We start from the raw sequence: 20,688 nt of genomic DNA on the forward strand, positions 1-20,688 counted from the left end.
TATATATATATATATATATATATATATATATATATATATATATATATTAATATCCAAAACTCAAAGAAAATCCAATTAGATTTTAATTGGATTCTCAATTTTGCACTACGTGTCCCATTTAATTTTTAATTTTGTGTCAAATGAATTATTGAGTGTAAAAATCAAATATTCCAAATTCAATTAGATTCTAAATTGGATTTTAAGTAGAGTCCAATTTTCTGCCATTTGTCCATCTAAGTTTTTAATTTTTGTGGCAAGTGAATTATTGGGTGCAAAATCAAAGAGTCTAAAACCAATTAAATTCTAAGATTCAAATTATACTTTTTTTTAGAAGAGGTTCAAATTATATGTAGTATTAGAGGATATTTGGCCTCTAGCATAGTAAGGGAGGACAAAATAGTAAGTTAACACGCTTTTGAAAGGTTTTAGGAAACTAGCATATTGAGTTTTAGAAACTCGAGATGTATTTAAAACTCGATTCTCAAAGACTCGCTTTATACTTGATTAGTTGGACAGGAAATAGCCACATAAATCTTGAGTCTTAAAGACTTGATTTTCTTAGGGAAAAACGTTTTTGACACATAGATCTCGAGTCTATAAGACTCGAAATCTAATTAAAATTTAGTTATATTTCGAGTCTTATAGACTTGAGTTTTGTTGGGCAAAATTTATAAACATGCAATCACTAACTTTCATAACTCTCACTTTCTCACCTACACTCAGCATACGTAGTCACTAACAATCTTTGCTCTCACTCTCTCACCCACACTCAGCCTCACACTCCTCACTGCCTCACTCACCAAAAACTCTCATACTTCTCACACCACATCGCCTCTCACTCACCACATTGCCTGTCTCACTACTCCTCTCTTTCAACAAATTCATATATCAGGTAAGGGTTTTTTGAGGACTTTGTCATTGTAGTTGGGTATTATTTGTTGTTAGGTGTAGGTTAAAGAGTTTGACTATTTATTTTGTAGATAGTTAACATAACTTAGTTAAGATACTGATATTGTGAATTATAGAACTTTGTTTTGTTAGTGTTAGATTTTTGAGTATTTATTTGCATGGTTGTTGTTATCAAGATTCATCATTTTTAGGCTCTTATTTTTATCATGATCTTATAGGGTTTTTGACTTTATTCACCATTGTTTTGGGTACAAAATGGGTAGTGAATGAATTGTAATGAAATGGGTATGTAATTCATGCCCCTTGAATGGGTATATGGGTATGAAATGGGTATGTAATGAAATGAGTTACTTACTCGTGCCCTTTGAATGAATTGTAATAAAATGGGTATGCAATTTATGCCCTTTGAATGTGTAATGAAATGGCTTGTATTGGGTATGAAATGGGTATGTAAATGTGACTAGATAGAATGTTGTATGCTTTTACAAGGACTTTGGTTTTTTTTTTTTTTTTTTTTTTTTGTATTGGGTATGAAATGGGTAGTCTTAGCATGACGGAAAAAAGATTTGGGTATGAATGTGTAACGAATGTGTAATGAAATTCATGCCCTTTGAATAAATTGGAATTTGTACTTTGTGTAGTTTGACTAGATAAAATGTTTTTTTAACTAACATAGTAACTCGACTCAAACAGGTTCACAATGACTGTAATTGATATAATCTTATACCGCGGTGGTCCGCTTAAGAATGTCAATGCGAACAAGGGATTGCCATTTGAAGGGCCAAGTATAAAGTGCTATTATACCCAAATTGATTGTAGGTTGAAAACACTTGATGAATTGAAGATGATAGTTATGGAAGAATTGTGTGTGAATCCTACTGTGCACAACATACAAATTACTTATCGTATGCCATATGAAGTCTTAAAGAACCGGATTAATTACAAGTATATGGCGATAGAAGCAGACAAACATGTAAAAATCATGTTTGACAAGTTGGAGAGAATACCTGAAGTAAATGGTATTGAGTTGTACATACAATTGGAGCCGCATGCAGAAGTTGGTATTGACGAATTCTAACAAACAACCACAAGTTTACAGGTTATAGTTTTGGATGCTCAATATGAGTATTCTACACATGTAGAGGATGATGTTCATAATGATGATGATGATGATGACGACGACAATGATGATGACTATGTTGATGAGACTGCCATTAACGGTGAAGATTTTGTCGATAGAGATGAGTATGAAGAGATGATTGAACGAGGGGACTTTGGGGACTTTGAGAGAGACATTGATGACGATGAGACATTTGACGGTAGTGAACCTGATGCAGACAATGTTATTAGTGTTGAAAATATTACGAACACAATCCTTGTCTATGCCCCTTCTGCCTTGTCATTTTCTGCAAATACTTGGGCAAATATGGTTGATCCTAATCATATTGAGATACCATTTGTGTTTACTTGGAGAGATGGGATGAATTTGTGCAAAGGGTTAACTTTTGCCAATAAAATGGAGGTGAAGTGCACATTAACAATTTGTGCCCTCAAGGAAAACAAACATTTTATGATCAGTAGGTTGACGAAGGTCAAACTTTGTGCGAAATGCGTGGATGAGTCATGCAAGTGGTATGTTGTGGCATGTTGTGGCAGCCATAAAGCCTAATCTCCATAGATTATGAATGGTCACCGTGTATGTGGGTCCCCACACGTGTATACTAACTAGGGTGCGAAATGATGGTAGAATGATGAATTGTAATTTTATTGCATCAGACATCCTTAAAAAGTTATGTGAGGATCACACTACCCCAATTAAGCATCTCAGATCTATGATAGAGTCGAAATATGATGGTCATAAGCCTTCTTACTACAAGGTATGAGATGTGAAACAAAAGGTGATTGGGATGATATTTGGGAAATTAAGAACAGACATAGTCAAAGATTTTATATGGGTTGATCAATGGATATGGTGGCTTTGACTTTGAAAGAACTTGCTGAAAGTCAAACTCGCTTTGTAAAAATTAAAGCAGTTGTTAGAACTAGACATTTCACCTTGTCATTCCAAATGTTGGTTGATTGATGATTTGTTTGTTGCATCAGCAATGAAGTATTTTCTGGACCAGGGCACATGATCTCTGGCTCCTCATCGATCAAAGGCTCCATATTGCAAAGAGTGCTACTGTGAGATCATTAATAGTGTGGTGGCAAATAACTTGTTGTCATTATGTAACACTAGTTATAGACTGAAAAAAATTTTAAAAAAAAACTTGGCTTTATGTTTTCCGGAAAAAAATTGGCTTTATATGTACACATAATACTGTACTGTACACATACAGGAGTACCTACCGAAGAGGAAAAATAATAATAACAAATTATTGGGGAACCGACTTATTGTCTATTCAACTATATCCTCAAAAGTTGAGATGAAACAGACTTCTACTATCTTCCATTAATTTCAACTCAAGACAATAATAAGTGACACATGCCAAACAACTAAAACCCGAATCTCCTTCACAATGAATCTAAGGATTTGTCCCTTTTGTCCAATTTCTTCTTCTAATACCTAATTATACAAACTTAGATGGAAATTAATTTAGCACATAATGTTTGTAAATATGCAGGCTGCAATATCAATAAAATAACACAAAAAAAAAATGCAAACTTTACGTATTAAAATCACCACATTCCTTAATGGATTCTTATTTAAACCTGCATATGAATGCTTGCAAACCCAGATTTGCAAATTATGTGAAATGTTGTCATCTTTAAGGAACAAATAAGGTCTTTACACAAATTCACCAATGTAGCTACAAAGATCCTCAAAATTACAAACAAACTTAAATTCAATGATAATTGTTCTTTTAATTATATATGAAAATTTTAAATACATTACAACCATATTTCAGCTAAAAATTACAAAATTTATTACAAAAAGAACAAATTAAATAAAAGAAAAAGGAAAGATTTTAAAAAATGAAAAAAAAATCTGAAACTGCCTAACTAAAAATGTAGGAAATAGTCATTAATTCCATTGCAGATTCCTCATATCAAAAGTTGCAATCTGACAAAATAAACCAAAAAAGGCTAAATTTTGTAGGGAAAAAAAAGAAACCCAGATGGAATAATTATTTGAAAAGCTCAAATTTTTATAAGAAAAAGTACCTTTACCACATTACAAATTATTCCTGATTTCTCTATAAATGATCATACAAATGAGAAAACATACCTTCAAATTTGAAAAAAATTTGAACTTCCATTGGTAGGGACAAAAGGGATTTTGAAGGTATGGGTGAGGGGATCGTTTGAAGCCGATTGTGAGGAAAGAGGAGAGCGTTTAAGGGTTGAGGGTGAGTGATTTGGGTGTTTGAGTGAGAGTGTTTGAGAGACTGAGTGTATAGTGGGCAGATTTGAGTGAGGTGTTTGAAAGTGGCTGATTGTATAGTGGGCAGATTTCGAGTCTTATACACTCGATTTCTGCGTGGCTAAATTTGGTCCACGTGGAAAATTTGTCCACATAAGGGACAAACACCAAAGATCGAGTTTCTAAAACTCAAGTTCTAACTGGATCTCGAGTTTTAAATACTCAAGATGTTAGTTTCCAACATTATTTTGAAACCTGACAACTAACAAAAATGTTTGATATTATAAGGCCATTTGGAAAAAAAAAATTCTATAGTATTAACTTACACTTTTTTAAACCATACATTTCTAAAATATGTAATAGTTTTTCATTATATATACATATATATATATATATATATATAAATTTGAATCATATAATCGATTATTTTTAATTGTAACTACGCATATGCACAAGGCTACACATTAGTGTTAATAGTTGCAAAAACTAGAGCGCTAATTAATCGTAATTTAGCTAATGTGAAGTGCGATAAGGTGCTTTTAGACTTCCGAGTTGTTTTTCTTGGGTTTTGGTCGTGACTTGGATTAATGAGATGATCATACTCTGTTTGGCTTCAAGGCTTTGTAAGTATTTGCTCTTTATTTTTTCAAGGGTTCATGAACATGAGTATAGTATGACTCCATGGGACCATGGCACAGAACAAAGCAAAAGACTTGTCTTCACAATATGCATTTGGGTTAATCCTGAGTCTGGCCCCCAAAATTTAAATAAAACAAAATTGGCTTAAAGAATCAGATGAACGTGAAAGAGAGAAAGCAAATTGAGATGGTTTGTCCAATTGAGTGGATCTACATCGCATATTTTCATAATATGTATTTGGGTTGACTCAGTAGTTTTTAAGACTTCATAATATTCATAAGGTTCTAGGTTTGAAATCTCTTATTAGCATCTTGTGGCCATTCTATGAGAGTCCTTTTTTTAATAACTTAGTGCACATAAGACGGAAAAATTGTATATGCTCGAGATAATAGTTAAATACAAAGAGTTTGTAAAATATATGTTTTAAAAAAAGTCTGAGTCAAGTTCTTTAGCATTCACACAGCGACATGTAACAATGATTGCTGATTTTTCCCGCTGGCACTCAACCTCCACCATGGAAATATCGTAAAGATATCTGATATCCACAGGGATATTCCACGTACCCAATGGATTGGAATATGACACGTGGCCCAATAGCATAGCAAAATCTAGTATCATTAGCCAATGGCAATCCAAATTTGGATTCGCCTATATCCCCAGTTACACATACATGTACTACTGGTTCCTCTTCCATAATCCACATTCATTCATTCTCACTTTGGTTCCTCTCCAAAAACACAAAACTTCAATCAGAGACAAATGGCTGCCAACAGATTGATGAGCTGTGGCATCGCCACCACAGCTTTCCCATCAGTCCTCTCTTCTTCAAAGTCCAAATTTGCCACAGCTACCCCTCTTTCTAGTGCTGGTGCCAATGCCTCGTCCCGCTTTACCATGTCGGCCGAGTGGATGCCAGGTCAGCCTCGCCCTGCACACCTCGATGGCTCGGCACCCGGGTACGTATACATCATAAACACATGAATTTTACAAACTGATGTGTCATCCATAATAATAAACAATTTTTTTTTTAAAAAAAAGTATAAATCGGGGCACTTATATATTATGTTGTAAAATTGGTAGTGTAATTTTAGCATTTTTGTGTAATTATAGGTATCATGTAAGCATGATGTGGGGAATAATTACTTATTAGTTGCATGTGTTTTTTTGTGTGGCAGTGACTTTGGATTTGACCCACTTGGGCTAGGTGAAGTTCCAGAGAACCTTGAAAGATTTAAGGAATCCGAACTCATCCACTGCAGATGGGCTATGCTTGCTGTTGTAAGTTTCATTTTAAAGACTCATAAGCAACTTGTGAAAACACTTGTCTCCTAAATGAAGTTTGGGTTATAGTTATAAAGAAAATGTTGAATTCACAAAACTATTTTACAAATTGCTGACAAATTGTTGATGTGGTTACGTGGTTTGTAATTATTTGTAAGTAAAAAAAATAATATTAATATCGGACTCAAATAAGAATCAAGAGAATTTGTGACCGTAGCAATATATAATTGATAATCCTTGTGAGCTCATATAACATATTGAGTGAGCCCAGTAGGAATTTTATCTTCTTAAATAGAAAGTAAAGTGAAAATAAGTTTCGAACTCAGATCAGCGGTTTGAAACCGTGACACTATAATAAACTACTGATTAACTCAAAAACTTATCACTTTATGTAATTGTTTTCCATCTATCTTCGTATGTTTTTGTAGCCAGGAATCCTAGTACCAGAGGCGTTGGGATTGGGGAACTGGGTGCAGGCTCAGGAGTGGGCTGCAATTCCAGGAGGCCAAGCCACATACTTGGGAAACCCAGTACCATGGGGTACCCTTCCCACCATTTTGGCTATTGAATTCCTTTCAATTGCCTTCGTTGAGCACCAACGTAGCATGGAGAAAGACCCTGAGAAGAAGAAGTACCCTGGTGGTGCTTTTGACCCCTTGGGCTACTCCAAGGACCCTAAGAAATTCGAGGAATACAAGGTCAAAGAGATTAAAAATGGTAAGAGTGATTGATTTATTAATTGTTGCAATCATTTTTAGACTAGAAGTTAAGTAAATGAGTAGATCTAGCACCACATAAATTACCACAATTTTTGCTACAACTGTCTTACGTGTCAGACTGTAACTGACTGCTATCACTTTCATAGAAAGAATCATTTTTTCTCCACCATTTACAATCTGTCACGTGAACAATTGTGGTATAAATTATGCTATTTTATGTGTTCTTTCAATTTTTCTATGTAAATTATGTATCTAAGATGTCTTTAATTATTTGATTTGTATGTAGGTCGGCTAGCATTGTTGGCTTTTGTGGGGTTCTGCGTTCAACAATCAGCTTATCCTGGCACAGGACCATTGGAGAACTTGGCTACTCACTTGGCTGACCCATGGCACAACAACATTGGGAATGTGATTATCCCAAGAGGGTTGTAATTTTGATCATACTTTCACTGTAAAAGTCCATGTGACATTCTGTAATGAATCGGGATTTCTTTGGTCTGTGTAATTATAAGCTTAGAAGTGCTACATTTTATTAACTTTCACTTTGGTACCTAAAAATACTGTGAAAATTAGTGTACTTGTTTGATTCTAGTAAATGGAAAACAAGTCTAGATAATTCGTGGCAGTAGTCAAGAGAAATGCTGAGAACGATCTCCAATTGATTGGGAACACTGCTTTCTTCTTACATTCTAAAGGCAAAAAAGAAAAGTATATCGACACAACTTTTGTGTCACAATTTTCATTATAATTTTAATGTGGTCTATTGTAAGTGGTGAAAAAAAAAAAAAAAAGTCCATACGAAAACGAGAAAGAAAATCATTACAACAACTACACCCAAATCAAATAAATTAGTATTAGTTTATTAAATTATTATTTAATTTATGAAAACTGAAAAGTAGTATAATAACGTTATCATTGTTGCTTGAACAATTGGGCCTAACTCTTGACATTATTTACTGTAATAGCCCATTGCCCGTTGGGTGAACAGTTGAGTCAGCGTCACTGGCTTCCCTTGGGCCATGGGCTCAGTGTAACCACGAGGAGCCACAAAAATTTGCCCGATCAACATCATTAGGATTTTTTTTTTTTTTAAATTTTAAATTTAGCTTGGATTCTTGAATCCATGATTAACCTAATACCCTTCATACCATTCAATCATGAAAAAAAAAATATCAAGACGGTCTTTTTATTATTACTATTTTTTAATAATTTAATAGTTGGAGAGATGTATTGAAATAATAGATGTTTCTATTTGAAAAACTAAAAGTGACAAAATGTATGAGTCTTATATGCTGTGAGAGGGTGGTATAATGGAAAAATTCTTAAGTGCTCTTAGAGAAATGATGCTCCCTCTTCTTACATTCATAGTGGATCCCACCAAGAGTTTAATAAGTAGACCCCACCATGAATGTGAGAGGAGGGAGCACAATTTTTCATATTCCAGGAGTACCTAAAAATTACCCAGTATAATGAGAGACACGAAATAGGTGCACATTAAGTCCTATCCATGGCACTAGCAACAACTTAATTAATGGCCTGCAATGTGAAAAAACAATATTTAATGAATTGAGATTTCCATGATTTCAGAAGAATAAAAGACAATCTAATTGGTTTTGCTTTCAATCAATTCTCAGAGCAAAATTAAATCAGAGAAAGCATACACATGTTCCCACTTGTTGTGGTCAGGGGGTTAAGTAACAAAATAGCCAATGTTTGGAAAATTATGTGGTTTGTAACTTGTTTATGAATATTCTCACCGCAAATGGTGCCTATTGTCTCCATTGACTAAATCTTATTTTGGTTTTGACAGATCCTATACAGTCATCACAAGAGCAAAAAACTAATTCTTTAACTTCTCTTATGCATCTTGGCAACATGGGTACGGAAGTACTATAAGTCTACTCATTTCTCTTCCTTTACATGTAGGATAGGACATATTGTAATCTGTAAGTTACTGGCTACAATGTTTTTTAATTTCCTTCACATGTAAGAATCGGCATTAGGGATTTGATGAAACTAGTTTTGTTGACAATGTTGGATCAAAATAATGAAAAATGACAGATCCAAGTTGGGCATGAAAACTCAAAGACTAGAATGTTCTTCACATCTCTAATCATTATCCAAAACAACAAAATAAAAAAAGGAAGGGGCACCCAATTATGTGATACTAATCTATCTTAGAATAAACATATAATCTTTGGAAGATTTGGAACTCCCTTGATTTCATTTTTTCCTTCCTATAATTGAAATTGAATTTTGGATTTATTAGTAGTAGTTAGAACTTAGACTTTGACACCCCATGTTCAATCACGCTTCCTTGTATTGGAATCTTCTAACATAATAGAAATCTAAAGGAACTACCAAATACCAATCCAAATTCTCAGATAAAGTATATATTAGAATCATAATTCCCTGTGCTCGTTGTTAAGAAGCACAATGTTGTTTTAACCCTCAGTTTGTCAAGCATGATTAAATCTTTTCTGGGCACATGTGGGGTATAATACACCAAAAAAATTATATACTAAATAAAATGAAAAAGATCAAAAGACTATATCTTAATAAGATATCTAAGTACCAGATTAAATGAATAATGATTCAGTATCTAATTGTTCAATCTGCAATTTGACTGAGAAGACAGGAGGACAAAGTAGCAGACTCAATAGGGATCCCATGTCAACTGTCAAGTCCCTTACATACATCATGTTCTGCTTGTTCATTGCAATTAGTATGGAGATCTACATAACCCCTGTCCACAAACCAATATTCCTGTCTCCCTATATGTATAGTATAATTTAAATAGGTCTTAGCCTAAACAAATTAACTAAAACCATTGGATTTATGGTAAAATGACAGTCATAGTTACTTGAATGTCAATATGATTTTTACTGCAATAAGTTTGAGTTTTTCATGTGAATATTGAATTTCAAAGTGTACAAGTAGCAAAGATGTGATTGCCACTATCACAGATTCACAGTGCACCAAATTTACACCATCTTTATATGTGAAAACACAAAGTGTTGCATTGCATATTTGCATGCACTCCTGAAAAGTTTGAACCCTCCCTTTAATTTCATCCACCGTATTGACTATTGATAACTGATAAGCATCTCCTTTATCCAATTTACACCTGGTGAAGAAAGATTCTACCAAGCTATGAGGCATCAAAGCCCAAAAGATAGTTGACATCCTTTTCTTTGACATGTATATATAAATCAGTCCCCTTTAGACGTTTCATTTGACTTCACTATAATAAAAGTGACATAATTACTTTTTTTTTCGGTCAAGGGCGATAAGAACATAAAGAAAACGTACTAATTTTCAACAATCCAATGTAGATTAAGAAATACTAATGGTTTAGCCATAGAGAAAGAGCTAGATGGGATATTAGATGGAGTCTGGAGATGTTTATAGATATATATATATATAAACTTACATATTGCTTGACCTCAAAACTTGGATGATTGGATCTAAGGTTTAAAATATATTGGAGAAGTGTCAAAGAAATTTTAAAAAAGCAAATAATCTATGAAAAAAAGAGTGCCTTAAGAATATGAAAGCAAAACTAAACATAAAGAAACAGGAACAGAAACAAATCAACAACAGAGCCGTGTGCACAGGAAACTCCACTGAACAAGGAGGGTATCCATGTCAGCGAGCCAGCCTGTAGTGTAGTTGCCTGCAGAAAATGAATATGGTACTGAACTTCTTTAAATCAAGAAACTGACTTCATAAACTGTCTGACCTCTCACACTACTGAAACTGTAAAATAAAAACATGCCTAAGCACTCCCCACATTATTCACAACAAAGCTCAAACTACTCCAGCACCATTGACCATACCACAAAAACCATCACCCACTTCCACTCTATGTTAATATAAACACTAAATAGCTACAACCCACTTCCCAAAAGACCATGCCAATCCATATTTGTCTCTCTGGTTCACCAATTTGGCTCCTCCTCTTGCTCCTGCTTCCATCAATGCCACTCACTGCTTCCGGGTATGGCTCACCAGGCCCAGTTGCAGCTGCATTTGGTGATATTAACCGGTTCTTCTGTGCCATTGATGCCGGTGGCAATCAAGAAATCATATGTTGGGATAAAAGCAACAAGTCCTCATCAAGTTCAACATCGTTATATTCCACTTCTCTGCCACCAATGGCTACTCTCTCTGGTGGCGAGGGCTTTATGTGTGGGATTACATCCAATACTTCCAAGGCTTATTGTTGGAACTTGTTGAGTTCAAGTAATAATCTTATCCCTCAAAGTTTCCCATACATAACTTATTCACAAATTGCAGCTGGCAAAAACCATGTCTGTGCTATTAGAGGGTCTTACTATTCTAGTATTGATTTTGGTACTGTTGATTGTTGGGAGTTTCATAACAATAGTTTAGCTAATGATGGTTTTGTTTATAATTATAACTCCTCGTTTCTTGATCCTCACATTAGTGGTCTTGTAATGAGGTACATTGTCTCTGGGGAGGGGTTTAGCTGTGGTTTGGTTAGAGAAGGTGGTGGTGTTGTTTGTTGGGGACCCAATTCGATTAACTTGGGAACACCTTCAATTTCCAAGGATTTTGATGTATTAGCATCAGGGAGAGGTTCTGTTTGTGGGATTTCTAATGTGTCTAAGGAAGTAGAATGCTGGGGTGAAGCCACTGATTTTGGCACTCCACCAATTGGAACTAGTTTTGTGGGCTTATCTGCTGGTGCTCAACATTATTGTGGGGTTCATAAGGATGATCATGGGGTTGAATGTTGGGGAAGATTGAATTCGTCTTTGGTTCCAAAGAGTTCGGGGTTTATGTCAATTGCTTCATCAGATTATACTATTTGTGGTGTTAGAGAGGTTGACTTGGTTCTTGACTGCTGGAGCGTTCAAGGGCAATTGCCACTGGCTTATAGCCCGCCTTTGCAATTGTGTAGTCCGGGTGCGTGTTCACTAGGCTTGTGTGGTGCTGGTAAGTTTGCATTCAATGCAAGTGTCCTCAACGAGCCGGATTTGATTAGTTTATGTGTAAGGAAGGACTTGAAAATTTGCCTGCCTTGTGGGACAAATTGTTCTCAAGGTTATTTTCCTTCTAGTGTGTGTAGTGACAGTGCAGATAGAATTTGCACTGCATGTTCCCTATGCCAAAATAGAACTTGTTGGGATATTTGTGGGCTTCCTCCGCCATCAGGGGTTCAAGAGCAGCAAGAGATGAACAAATTAGTCATCATCATTGGATGTTTGGTGTCAGGTACTTTACTAATCTTATTTGGGTGGTGTCTTATTCCGCGGATGATCAAAACTAAGGATGAGGAAAGGGGTAAATTCAAGTGCACATTTTGTGTAGGCAAGCCAGTTGTGGAAGCTGATCCTGACCTCAGTCTACAATTGTCTCATTCGATAAGCACTTGTGTTGGATTAGCCCAAGTATTCCGGCTTTCAGAACTAAAGGATGCCACACATGGGTTCAAGGAATTTAATGAACTTGGCCGAGGAAGTTTTGGCTTTGTCTACAAAGCTGTGTTGTCAGATGGTAGCCAAGTAGCGGTTAAGAGGGCTAATGCTGCCACTATAATTCACACCAATAGCCGCAATTTTGAAGCAGAACTAGAAATTCTTAGCAACATTAGGCATAGTAATATTGTGAACTTGATAGGTTATTGTGCAGAAATGGGAGAGAGGTTGTTGGTTTATGAGTTCATGCCTCATGGCACACTCCATGATCATCTTCATGGGGAGCTCTCACCTTTAGATTGGAACCTAAGGTTGAGGATCTCATTACAGGCTGCAAGAGGACTTGAGTACCTACATAAAGAAGTCATACCCCCCATTGTTCATCGCGATGTTAAAGCTTCAAACATTCTGCTAGACTCTGGATGGGGGGCAAGAATTGCAGATTTTGGGATACTAAGTGCTAGTGATAGAGATTTAAATGGAGATATGGAGAGTGATGTTTATAATTTTGGAATTGTTCTACTAGAGATTTTTAGTGGAAGGAAAGCTTATGACAGGGATTGCTCACCTCCATGCATTGTTCAGTGGGCATTGCCACTAATAAGACATGGCAAGGCAGCTTCCATTATTGATAGAAGTGTGGCTCTACTAAGAGATGTGGAACCGTTGCTCAAATTAGCTGATGTAGCTGAGCTTGCTTTGAGAGAAAATCCCATTAAGCGTCCTACCATGCCTGAAGTGGTAAGTTTGTTGGATCAAATACTAAAGAGTGGATTGACCTTATGATTACACTTGATTGATGGAACTCTAAGAATTTGCTTAAGCTACTTTTAAGAGCCTTTCAATTGTAATCTACATGAGTTTAGTATGTTGTACATTCCATTGTTTTGGATTCTTTTTCTCCATTTCACTAAGAGAAGGAGATCAGCAATATTTCTTAAGTTTTTGCATTTGTTCATGGACTTTGAGGTAATTTTTTTTTCTCTTCTGTGAACCATTGGGCAGCTAAGCCCCTCTAAATTCATGCAATGCTTGTCTACATAATGATCTCTTATGTAAATGGTGGTTCATTTGATAATTTTAAGAACTCTTGCAACAATAGTAAGAACTAATCACTGGAAGCATAATGACATGGCGATTTCATCCATAGTCTACACTGTGTAACTACAAATGACAGAATTTTCCGCAATATGTGATTAGAACATATTTGAGTTTACATAATTTTCCCTAGTGTGTATGTTTAGAACATCTTACACGGATGGAGTTTAGAATGCATTCTATATTACATAGATGACATGAAATTGTAATCATTTGGGAGCGTTTGGTTTGCTGTGATATTACATTACACCATAATATTTATCGTAATCTTACATTAATTTAATCTTAATACAAGAATACAACATTACATTGTTTAGGAAGATGATAAGATTAAGATGATGTGCTACATTTTGTAATTTTAAATTATGACAATGTTAGAAAAAATAAAATAAACCAAAAACCTTAATGTTACATCATCGTAATGTACATCACATTAAAGACACATCACAACGAACCAAACGCCCTCTTAAAGACATGTGAAGTGATGCCATGGATGAAATGCTTATAGATTTTGAACCATATTATTCCCTAACATCAGTGGCGGAGCCAGGAATTTATCTTTGGGGAGGGGGCATATATAAATTTTTTTTTTGGTACAAAATGTAAAATAGTAATATACAATACTTCACAACTCAATTTTTTTCCCTTTTATTTGTTGAGATAATTGTTAAAATACCTATGTGTTCATTTTAAAGATAATGAATATTTAATTATTGTAATTTGTTAACATATATATATATATATATATTTATAGATTGTATTTTATTTAAATGAAAATTATGTTTATTTTTAGACTTTCTTAAATGTATGTAAACCATTAGGTATGGGGGGTCAAAATGATAAGATTATTTAAAAATTATCGAATTATTTAAGATATTTTTTTTAAAAAAATTATTTTTTTCAAAAATTTGGTGGGGGGGGGGGGGGGGAGGAGGCCCCCCTTGGTCATCAAGTGGCTCTGCCACTGCCCTAACTTCCTAAATCTATATAATATTTAAAAGTCGAAGTGTCGTATTCGATATTGCTACATTCCTATTGAACTACATCATCAACTATAACACCATTTTTTATTAATTTGTTTCTCTAATTTTTATATAATATCAAATATATTAACTGGTTGACTTTATATATTCATTTTAGACAGTGTTTTTTCTAATAATATCTTAGACAATTTTAACTTTATATATATTATATACTTTGTTTTTACACGTTCATCTACTTTAATTTAGAAAGAACTCCTTTCACACTTTTTTTTTTAAAGCAACTTTTCTTTTTCTTCATTATTAGTCTTACTTTAATTCATTGACTTTCCCTCTCTTTTGACCCTTCCTCTAGCCATCAATCTCGAATGAATTAGTGGTGAAGTCGCCAATAAATTAGTCCATGCAAAATCTATTTTGGTCTATTTAATCCATTTCGGTTCAATTCGGTCTGTTTACTTCGGTTTACTTTCGTCTATTTGCAGTGAATTCCCCAAAGTTGGTATTTATGATAAGATATTCAGCCTCCCTAAAAAAAAACATTTAAAAAAAACACAAAGAAAAAGAGGTTAATTTGCCAAAATTAAAACGTCTCTCACAACCTAATACCCAAGGCCGCTCATTTTAAAGTCTTTTTGTGGATGGATCCTCATTCTTTATGGACTTACAGTAATTGATATCCTAAGGCCCACAATGGAGCACATGGCCCATATATCGTGGAAAATGCAGATTCCACCGCTTCCCCCAATGAACTAATCCAGAGAAACAAGGGAGTTTTGAAATTTGTGAATAACTAGTCACTAATTCGTGCAATGCACAAGTTTACCTCTTCTTTGAGTAGTTTTTGTTATAAACATGTGAATTCAAGCTAATAGAGCATGTTCTCTGTGTCCATAAATCTGCCAATAAAAAACATTACATACAAATCTTTGCACTGAAATAGACATTAAAATTTAAACATGTAATATGATTTTAGCTAATACGAAGTTGGCTGATGAAAGTCGAGTGAGACGTTTATAGATTGAAAGAAAAGAAGAAGAAAGTTGATAGTAAATTTTGAATAGAATAGAACTTCTCTGTTTGTGGTCTACTCTCATAAAAAATAAAAATAATGAGAAAGTTTTTTTTTGTTGAGAAATAATTACAACATGCTGCTAACTCCGCAACTTGACCCTTTCCTCCCTAGACCCCCAAGCACTTTGTACATGGATAGGTGCCAATTCAACTACAAGGCCTTTGGCAAATAATGAGAAAGTTGATATTACATTTTAAGCTTCTCTAACAAGCTTATCATTAGCCCACATAGTAGAGAGCACATAATTATAATCCTAATCAAATACTTGCACAAACTCCAACAATAAATCTTACAAACCTCAAAGTTCATGAATATATTCTAACATAAAAATTGATAAGTAAAAATTTTAGTTTAAAAGATTTTTTGTTTTAAATTCAATACTTACAACGGAGGAAGGAGGATGTTTTGACATAAAAAGAAAACAAAAACCTACCCTTTAAACTATAGAAATTTATTACCACAAAAAGGAATCATAAACATGCACATGTTTTTGAAATCAAACTAAAGAATTAGAAAACATAGAATTAGACAAACTCATATGAAAAAAAAAAAAAAACACATACCAAGATCTTTGTAGCGCTGTAGATTTAGATTCTAATAGTTGTAAAAAACCACCTTTGGAAGGTTTAGATTTTGATGGTTCTAGAACACCTTCAATTATCTACTGTCTATATATCAGTTTATATGTGACATTAAGTGAGGAATACTATAAAACATCATTGTACCTAAAAGAAAAATTAGATAAAAATAATTACTAATTCTCTTACCTGCTAGGTTGTGTTCCTCGGAAACCTGCAAAATCAAAAGGAAAACCAAAAAAGAAAAACATGAAGAACCATCAAACAAATGAAAAGAGGAGTTATAAATAACATATTTCATAATTTAAATCAAAATTCAAATCTACAAAGATGTGTAATAAAAAATCATAACCAAATACTTTCACCAACTTCAACAATAAATCTTACAAACCTCAAAGTTCATGAATATATTCTAACATAAATTGATAAGTAAAAATTTTAGTTTAAAAATCTTTTTTATTTTAAATTCAATACTTACATAAAACAATTAGATAAAAAAAAATTACTACAAAGAATTAGAAAAACTCATATGAAAAAAAAAAAAAATCATGTTCCAAGATCAAGGTTTGTAGTTGTATGTTATCAAAAAAAAGGTTTGTGGTTGTTTTTTTATTCTTTAGATTAGATCATACAAGTTTTAATAGCTAGAATGGTGTGAAAGTCCATTAAGGCATTAATAGCATTAGTGTACACACAAGTATCATGCAAGAGTCAGTTTAAGCAATTGTTTTCTTCTTTCTGGATATAGTACAAACGTTGGACAAATTTGTAGATGGGAATACAAAATCTAAGAAGCCCCGTACGTTCGTAAGGGAAGGGAAGAGTTCTAGGGTTTTTATGTTTTAGTAGTAGTATGAAGCGTGTAGTTTTAGTACTGCGTCTTTTTTTAATTGAAAAAAATAAATTAGATTTAAAAATTATAAATAAAAAATGCTGATATGTAAAATTATGGAGAGGTCAACTAAAAGTCTGTTAGGACATATGTGATTCATGTTAGGAACATATGTCAACATTTTATGTAATTGGCTAATCCTTTAACAAAACATATTTTACTTGTAATTGGGTAGATCTAGGATGTGTTTAATACTTCAAGAAACAAGGTTTCAAGTTCAAGTGTTCAAGCCATGCAAGTTTGTTCAAGAATCAAGTGAAAAAATGTTATTCATTAATGCTCGACAATTAGTATCTATCGAGGCTTAAAAAACTTTTTTAGCCCGAGGCTTGACAGCTGCTCGATAGATAAGGTATCTGTCGAGATTTATGAAAAACAGATTTTTAGTTTTGTTTTTCATCCAATCCGTGAATGTAAGTTTGAGCTTTCTTTTCTCACAACCCTAAAGATATATAAGGATTATTTTAAGGGCCGTCACAGGTGAAACAAGAGCACAATTGCACAAGTGTGAAGAAAAGTTTTCATGCAAATTGTGACCGAAAACCTAGTTTGCCCTAGTTTATCTTGAAGAAGCTGCTGTGTCTGTACAACGTAGGGTTTTGCGACCAAGCAACTTCATGATCCTCATTGGGTGATGAATTGAAGAACTTTGCAGCCAACATCCTTCTCAAGTTGGTGATAAAGTCATGTACTGGGATCTGCGCATCTATTGGTTAGTAACATATTGGGAGCAATGCAATACAAGGAGAGATATTGTCACAACAGAATAAGTCCAATTGGGTATTGGGATAAAAGTTCAACTGTATGTTAGGTTGGTATAAGGTACTGAAATTCCTTTACTTATAGTCGCTTGTTGTGATAATAGTGAATTCTCAGGAGTGGTGACCTTAAAATCATCCGGTAGGGTTTTTGTCTCGGAGGTTTTTCCTATTTGTAAACAAATCACCGTGTCAACTTTATTTTCCGCTGCATTATATTTTAGTTGGTGATTTGTTTATGCTGTCACGTACATTGCATGTTAATTTGATTAATTAATAAACTTGACTAGTTAATCAATTAATTAATCACAAGAGATCAATACATTCTTAGCCTATCAAAGTCAAATGCTTAAGAGAGTTTGTGTTTAAGTTGAACTTGTTAGAAAGATAGAGTTTCACTCCTTGTTAAGTTTGGACTAAACAAAAATAATTTTATTTAAAAAATGATAATGATTTATTTTTTAAATATTGTGCTGATGTAGAAAATTATGAGAGTTTCAGAGACTTCAGTTATATATATATATATATATATATATATATATATATATAGATGAAACAAGGAAATCCAATACCATATAGTCCTACATGCATTAAATTTTGGCAAGACAATATATTTTTGGGTAAATTACAACATTGGTCCTTATTTTTTACACCATATTTTAATTTGGTTCCTAACCTTTCAATTGTGTCAATTTGATCCCTAATCTTTTCAGTATCGTGTCAATTTGATCTCTGCCGTTAAGTGTTGGATGAAAAATGCTGATGTGACTAATGACCCAAATAAAATTTTTTTTGGTCCACTAACACTTGTATCGCCATGTCATATTACATTTATAAAATATAATAAAAAAGTAATTTTCCCTGCTATTAAGATGGCATTAATCAATTTTGCCTTTATTTATTTATTACAAATAGAGTCTATCCATGGTTTTAAAAACTGGTACAGTGAAAGAACCAAAAAAGGAACTAATTACTGGTTTTTTGGTTTGACCGAAGTCCGACCGATGATCGAACCGGTGACGTTATAAATAATTTAATTATTATTTATTTACATTATATAAATAATTAATAATTTTTTAATATACTAAAACTAACAAACCAATAGTAATAAATATGGTTCCTTAAAAAACATACAAGTATATAACATCTATTTATAGAATTTAATATAACAACATTACAAAACAATCATCCTTAACATAATAAACTTTCAACAAAACTAAATAAATAAGTTCATTAGTCATTCCATTTACATCCAAATGACAAATAGCAAATAAGTTCATTACATCCAAATGGCAAATAAGTTTTAAACGAAGAACTAAATAAATAAGTTCATTACATCCAAATAGTGGAGAACTAAATAAATAAGTTCATTACATCCAAATAGAAAAATAAGTTTCAAATAGAGAACCAAATAAATAAGTTCATTACATTCAAATAACAAAAAAGTTTCAAACAAACAACTATTTAGTTTTAAGGTTCATTTGATAACACAAACCTCATTTGTCATGAAGAAAATTGAAATCAATATCATCATGTGAACCAAATGCTCTACCACTAGCATCATTATCATCATTTTCATCCTCATCTTCTTCATCTTCAACTTGAATAGGATGATTTTATCTCTAAATCCGGGAGGAGCATCAAGTTCATCACCAAATGATTCCAAATTGATGTCATCATCATCCTCAATCACTTCATTGTCCATATCTATACAAATTCCAAAACCAAAGAACAATAAATGAAATAATGATTCTAATAATCATTTCTCATAAATCATAAATAGTCTAATTAAAATATGTAATTAGGCAAAGAATTGTTATAAGCTAACCTCCTTGTACATGGCTAGAAGATCATTCTTTGATTAAATAAGCTCCCTCTTCATATAATGCATTCTCTATCTCCTCATGATTAAGAAATGGAGGTTCCTCATCTTCCACTACCCAAAATTCAGTTTTATTAATACTTGCATAATCAATAGGATCAAAATTGAACTTCTTCCTTTTGACTCTATATCATAAGATGAACATAATGAATAATTAGTAACCAATTCACTTATATTTCACAATCATAGAGATTATATAATATATACCTTTCTTTCAATCGGTAATTATAATGAACATATACAAGATCATTAAGTCGTTGATGCTCCAATCTATTTTTTCTTTTGGTATGTATTTGTTCAAAAACACTCTATTTCGCTCACATCCCCGAAGAGGTAGCTGTTTGGCTAAGGATCCGAATTGCAAACTTTTGTAAGGTTGGAGCACAAGATCCAAGCAAGTTCTACCACTCATCTAAGTTCCATATACAACACAAAACAAAGATAAAATGAATCAATAGACATAGCTATACTTATCCCAAAAATATAAAAAAGAGTTATGATCTTTAAAACATATTTTCATTTTATTATTAGCTAAAGTAAGCAATATCTTACCTGGTTGAGATGTCTTGGCTGATTCTTGAGCAAGTTGGGTTCCAAAAGTTTGTTCACGCTCTTGAAATAGCTTTAATTCCTCCATCAACTTCATTTGACCAATTGAAACTTGGCAGAAATGACATTTCGTCCCTACATTTTCAGGCGATTCCTACTTTGGTCCCTAGATTTTATTTTTACTGCTTTTAATCCCTATCCTGAAAAATGCTTCTCATTTTGGTCTCTACCGTTACATCAGAGATAGAAAATGTACACATGGCAAAAGGCAAAATAAAAAAATATTAAAATAGTATCCATATGTCACTGCTGGGCTGCACGTGGCTTTCCTGCCCTTAGTTAGTTCCATTCCCGCCTGTAGGAGGTCACGTGGCCCTCACGTGACTTCATAATCATTTGCTCATTTAAGGATCAGCTTCTTGCCAAATTGAAATCCCTAACCCCCAAATTAAGATCCTCACCACGAACTCAATTCCTCGCTCACAACACAGCCCAAAAACATCTTCAACTCAACTGCTCT

At 33.5% G+C, this 20,688-nt stretch overlaps 2 protein-coding genes and 1 long non-coding RNA gene across 3 annotated transcripts; 2 read left to right on the forward strand and 1 right to left on the reverse strand.

Annotated features, from left to right (window-relative positions):
• Positions 1–5,563: 5,563 nt before the first annotated feature.
• LOC142640466 (chlorophyll a-b binding protein 6, chloroplastic) lies at positions 5,564–7,537 on the forward strand. Its single transcript, XM_075814581.1, has 4 exons — positions 5,564–5,868; positions 6,088–6,190; positions 6,622–6,910; positions 7,199–7,537. Exons 1-4 carry the CDS (start codon positions 5,672–5,674, stop codon positions 7,342–7,344), a joined length of 735 nt encoding a protein of 244 aa, XP_075670696.1. The 5' UTR covers positions 5,564–5,671; the 3' UTR covers positions 7,345–7,537.
• A 3,289-nt stretch (positions 7,538–10,826) lies between these two features.
• LOC142640135 (serine/threonine-protein kinase-like protein CCR2) lies at positions 10,827–13,142 on the forward strand. Its single transcript, XM_075814228.1, has one exon. The coding sequence runs from the start codon at positions 10,827–10,829 to the stop codon at positions 13,140–13,142; it is 2,316 nt and encodes a 771-aa protein (XP_075670343.1).
• Positions 13,143–19,189: 6,047 nt separating this feature from the next.
• Positions 19,190–20,374, reverse strand: LOC142638632 (uncharacterized). The gene is made up of 4 exons (XR_012845033.1): positions 20,172–20,374; positions 19,827–20,031; positions 19,566–19,673; positions 19,190–19,444 (listed from the first exon to the last, which is right to left on the reverse strand). It is a non-coding gene; the product is annotated as an uncharacterized LOC142638632 (long non-coding RNA).
• Positions 20,375–20,688: the final 314 nt, after the last annotated feature.

Source organism: Castanea sativa, chromosome 6, assembly GCF_040712315.1.
Source record: "Castanea sativa cultivar Marrone di Chiusa Pesio chromosome 6, ASM4071231v1".
Lineage (NCBI taxonomy): Eukaryota > Viridiplantae > Streptophyta > Magnoliopsida > Fagales > Fagaceae > Castanea > Castanea sativa.

Coding starts and splice junctions, on each gene's coding strand:
- LOC142640466 (XM_075814581.1), top strand. CDS start 5,672: ATGGCTGCCAACAGATTGATGAGCTGTGGCATCGCCACCACAGCTTTC. Junction 6,191..6,621: donor GATGGGCTATGCTTGCTGTT/GTAAGTTTCATT, acceptor ATGTTTTTGTAG/CCAGGAATCCTAGTACCAGA. Junction 6,911..7,198: donor GGTCAAAGAGATTAAAAATG/GTAAGAGTGATT, acceptor ATTTGTATGTAG/GTCGGCTAGCATTGTTGGCT.
- LOC142640135 (XM_075814228.1), top strand. CDS start 10,827: ATGCCAATCCATATTTGTCTCTCTGGTTCACCAATTTGGCTCCTCCTC.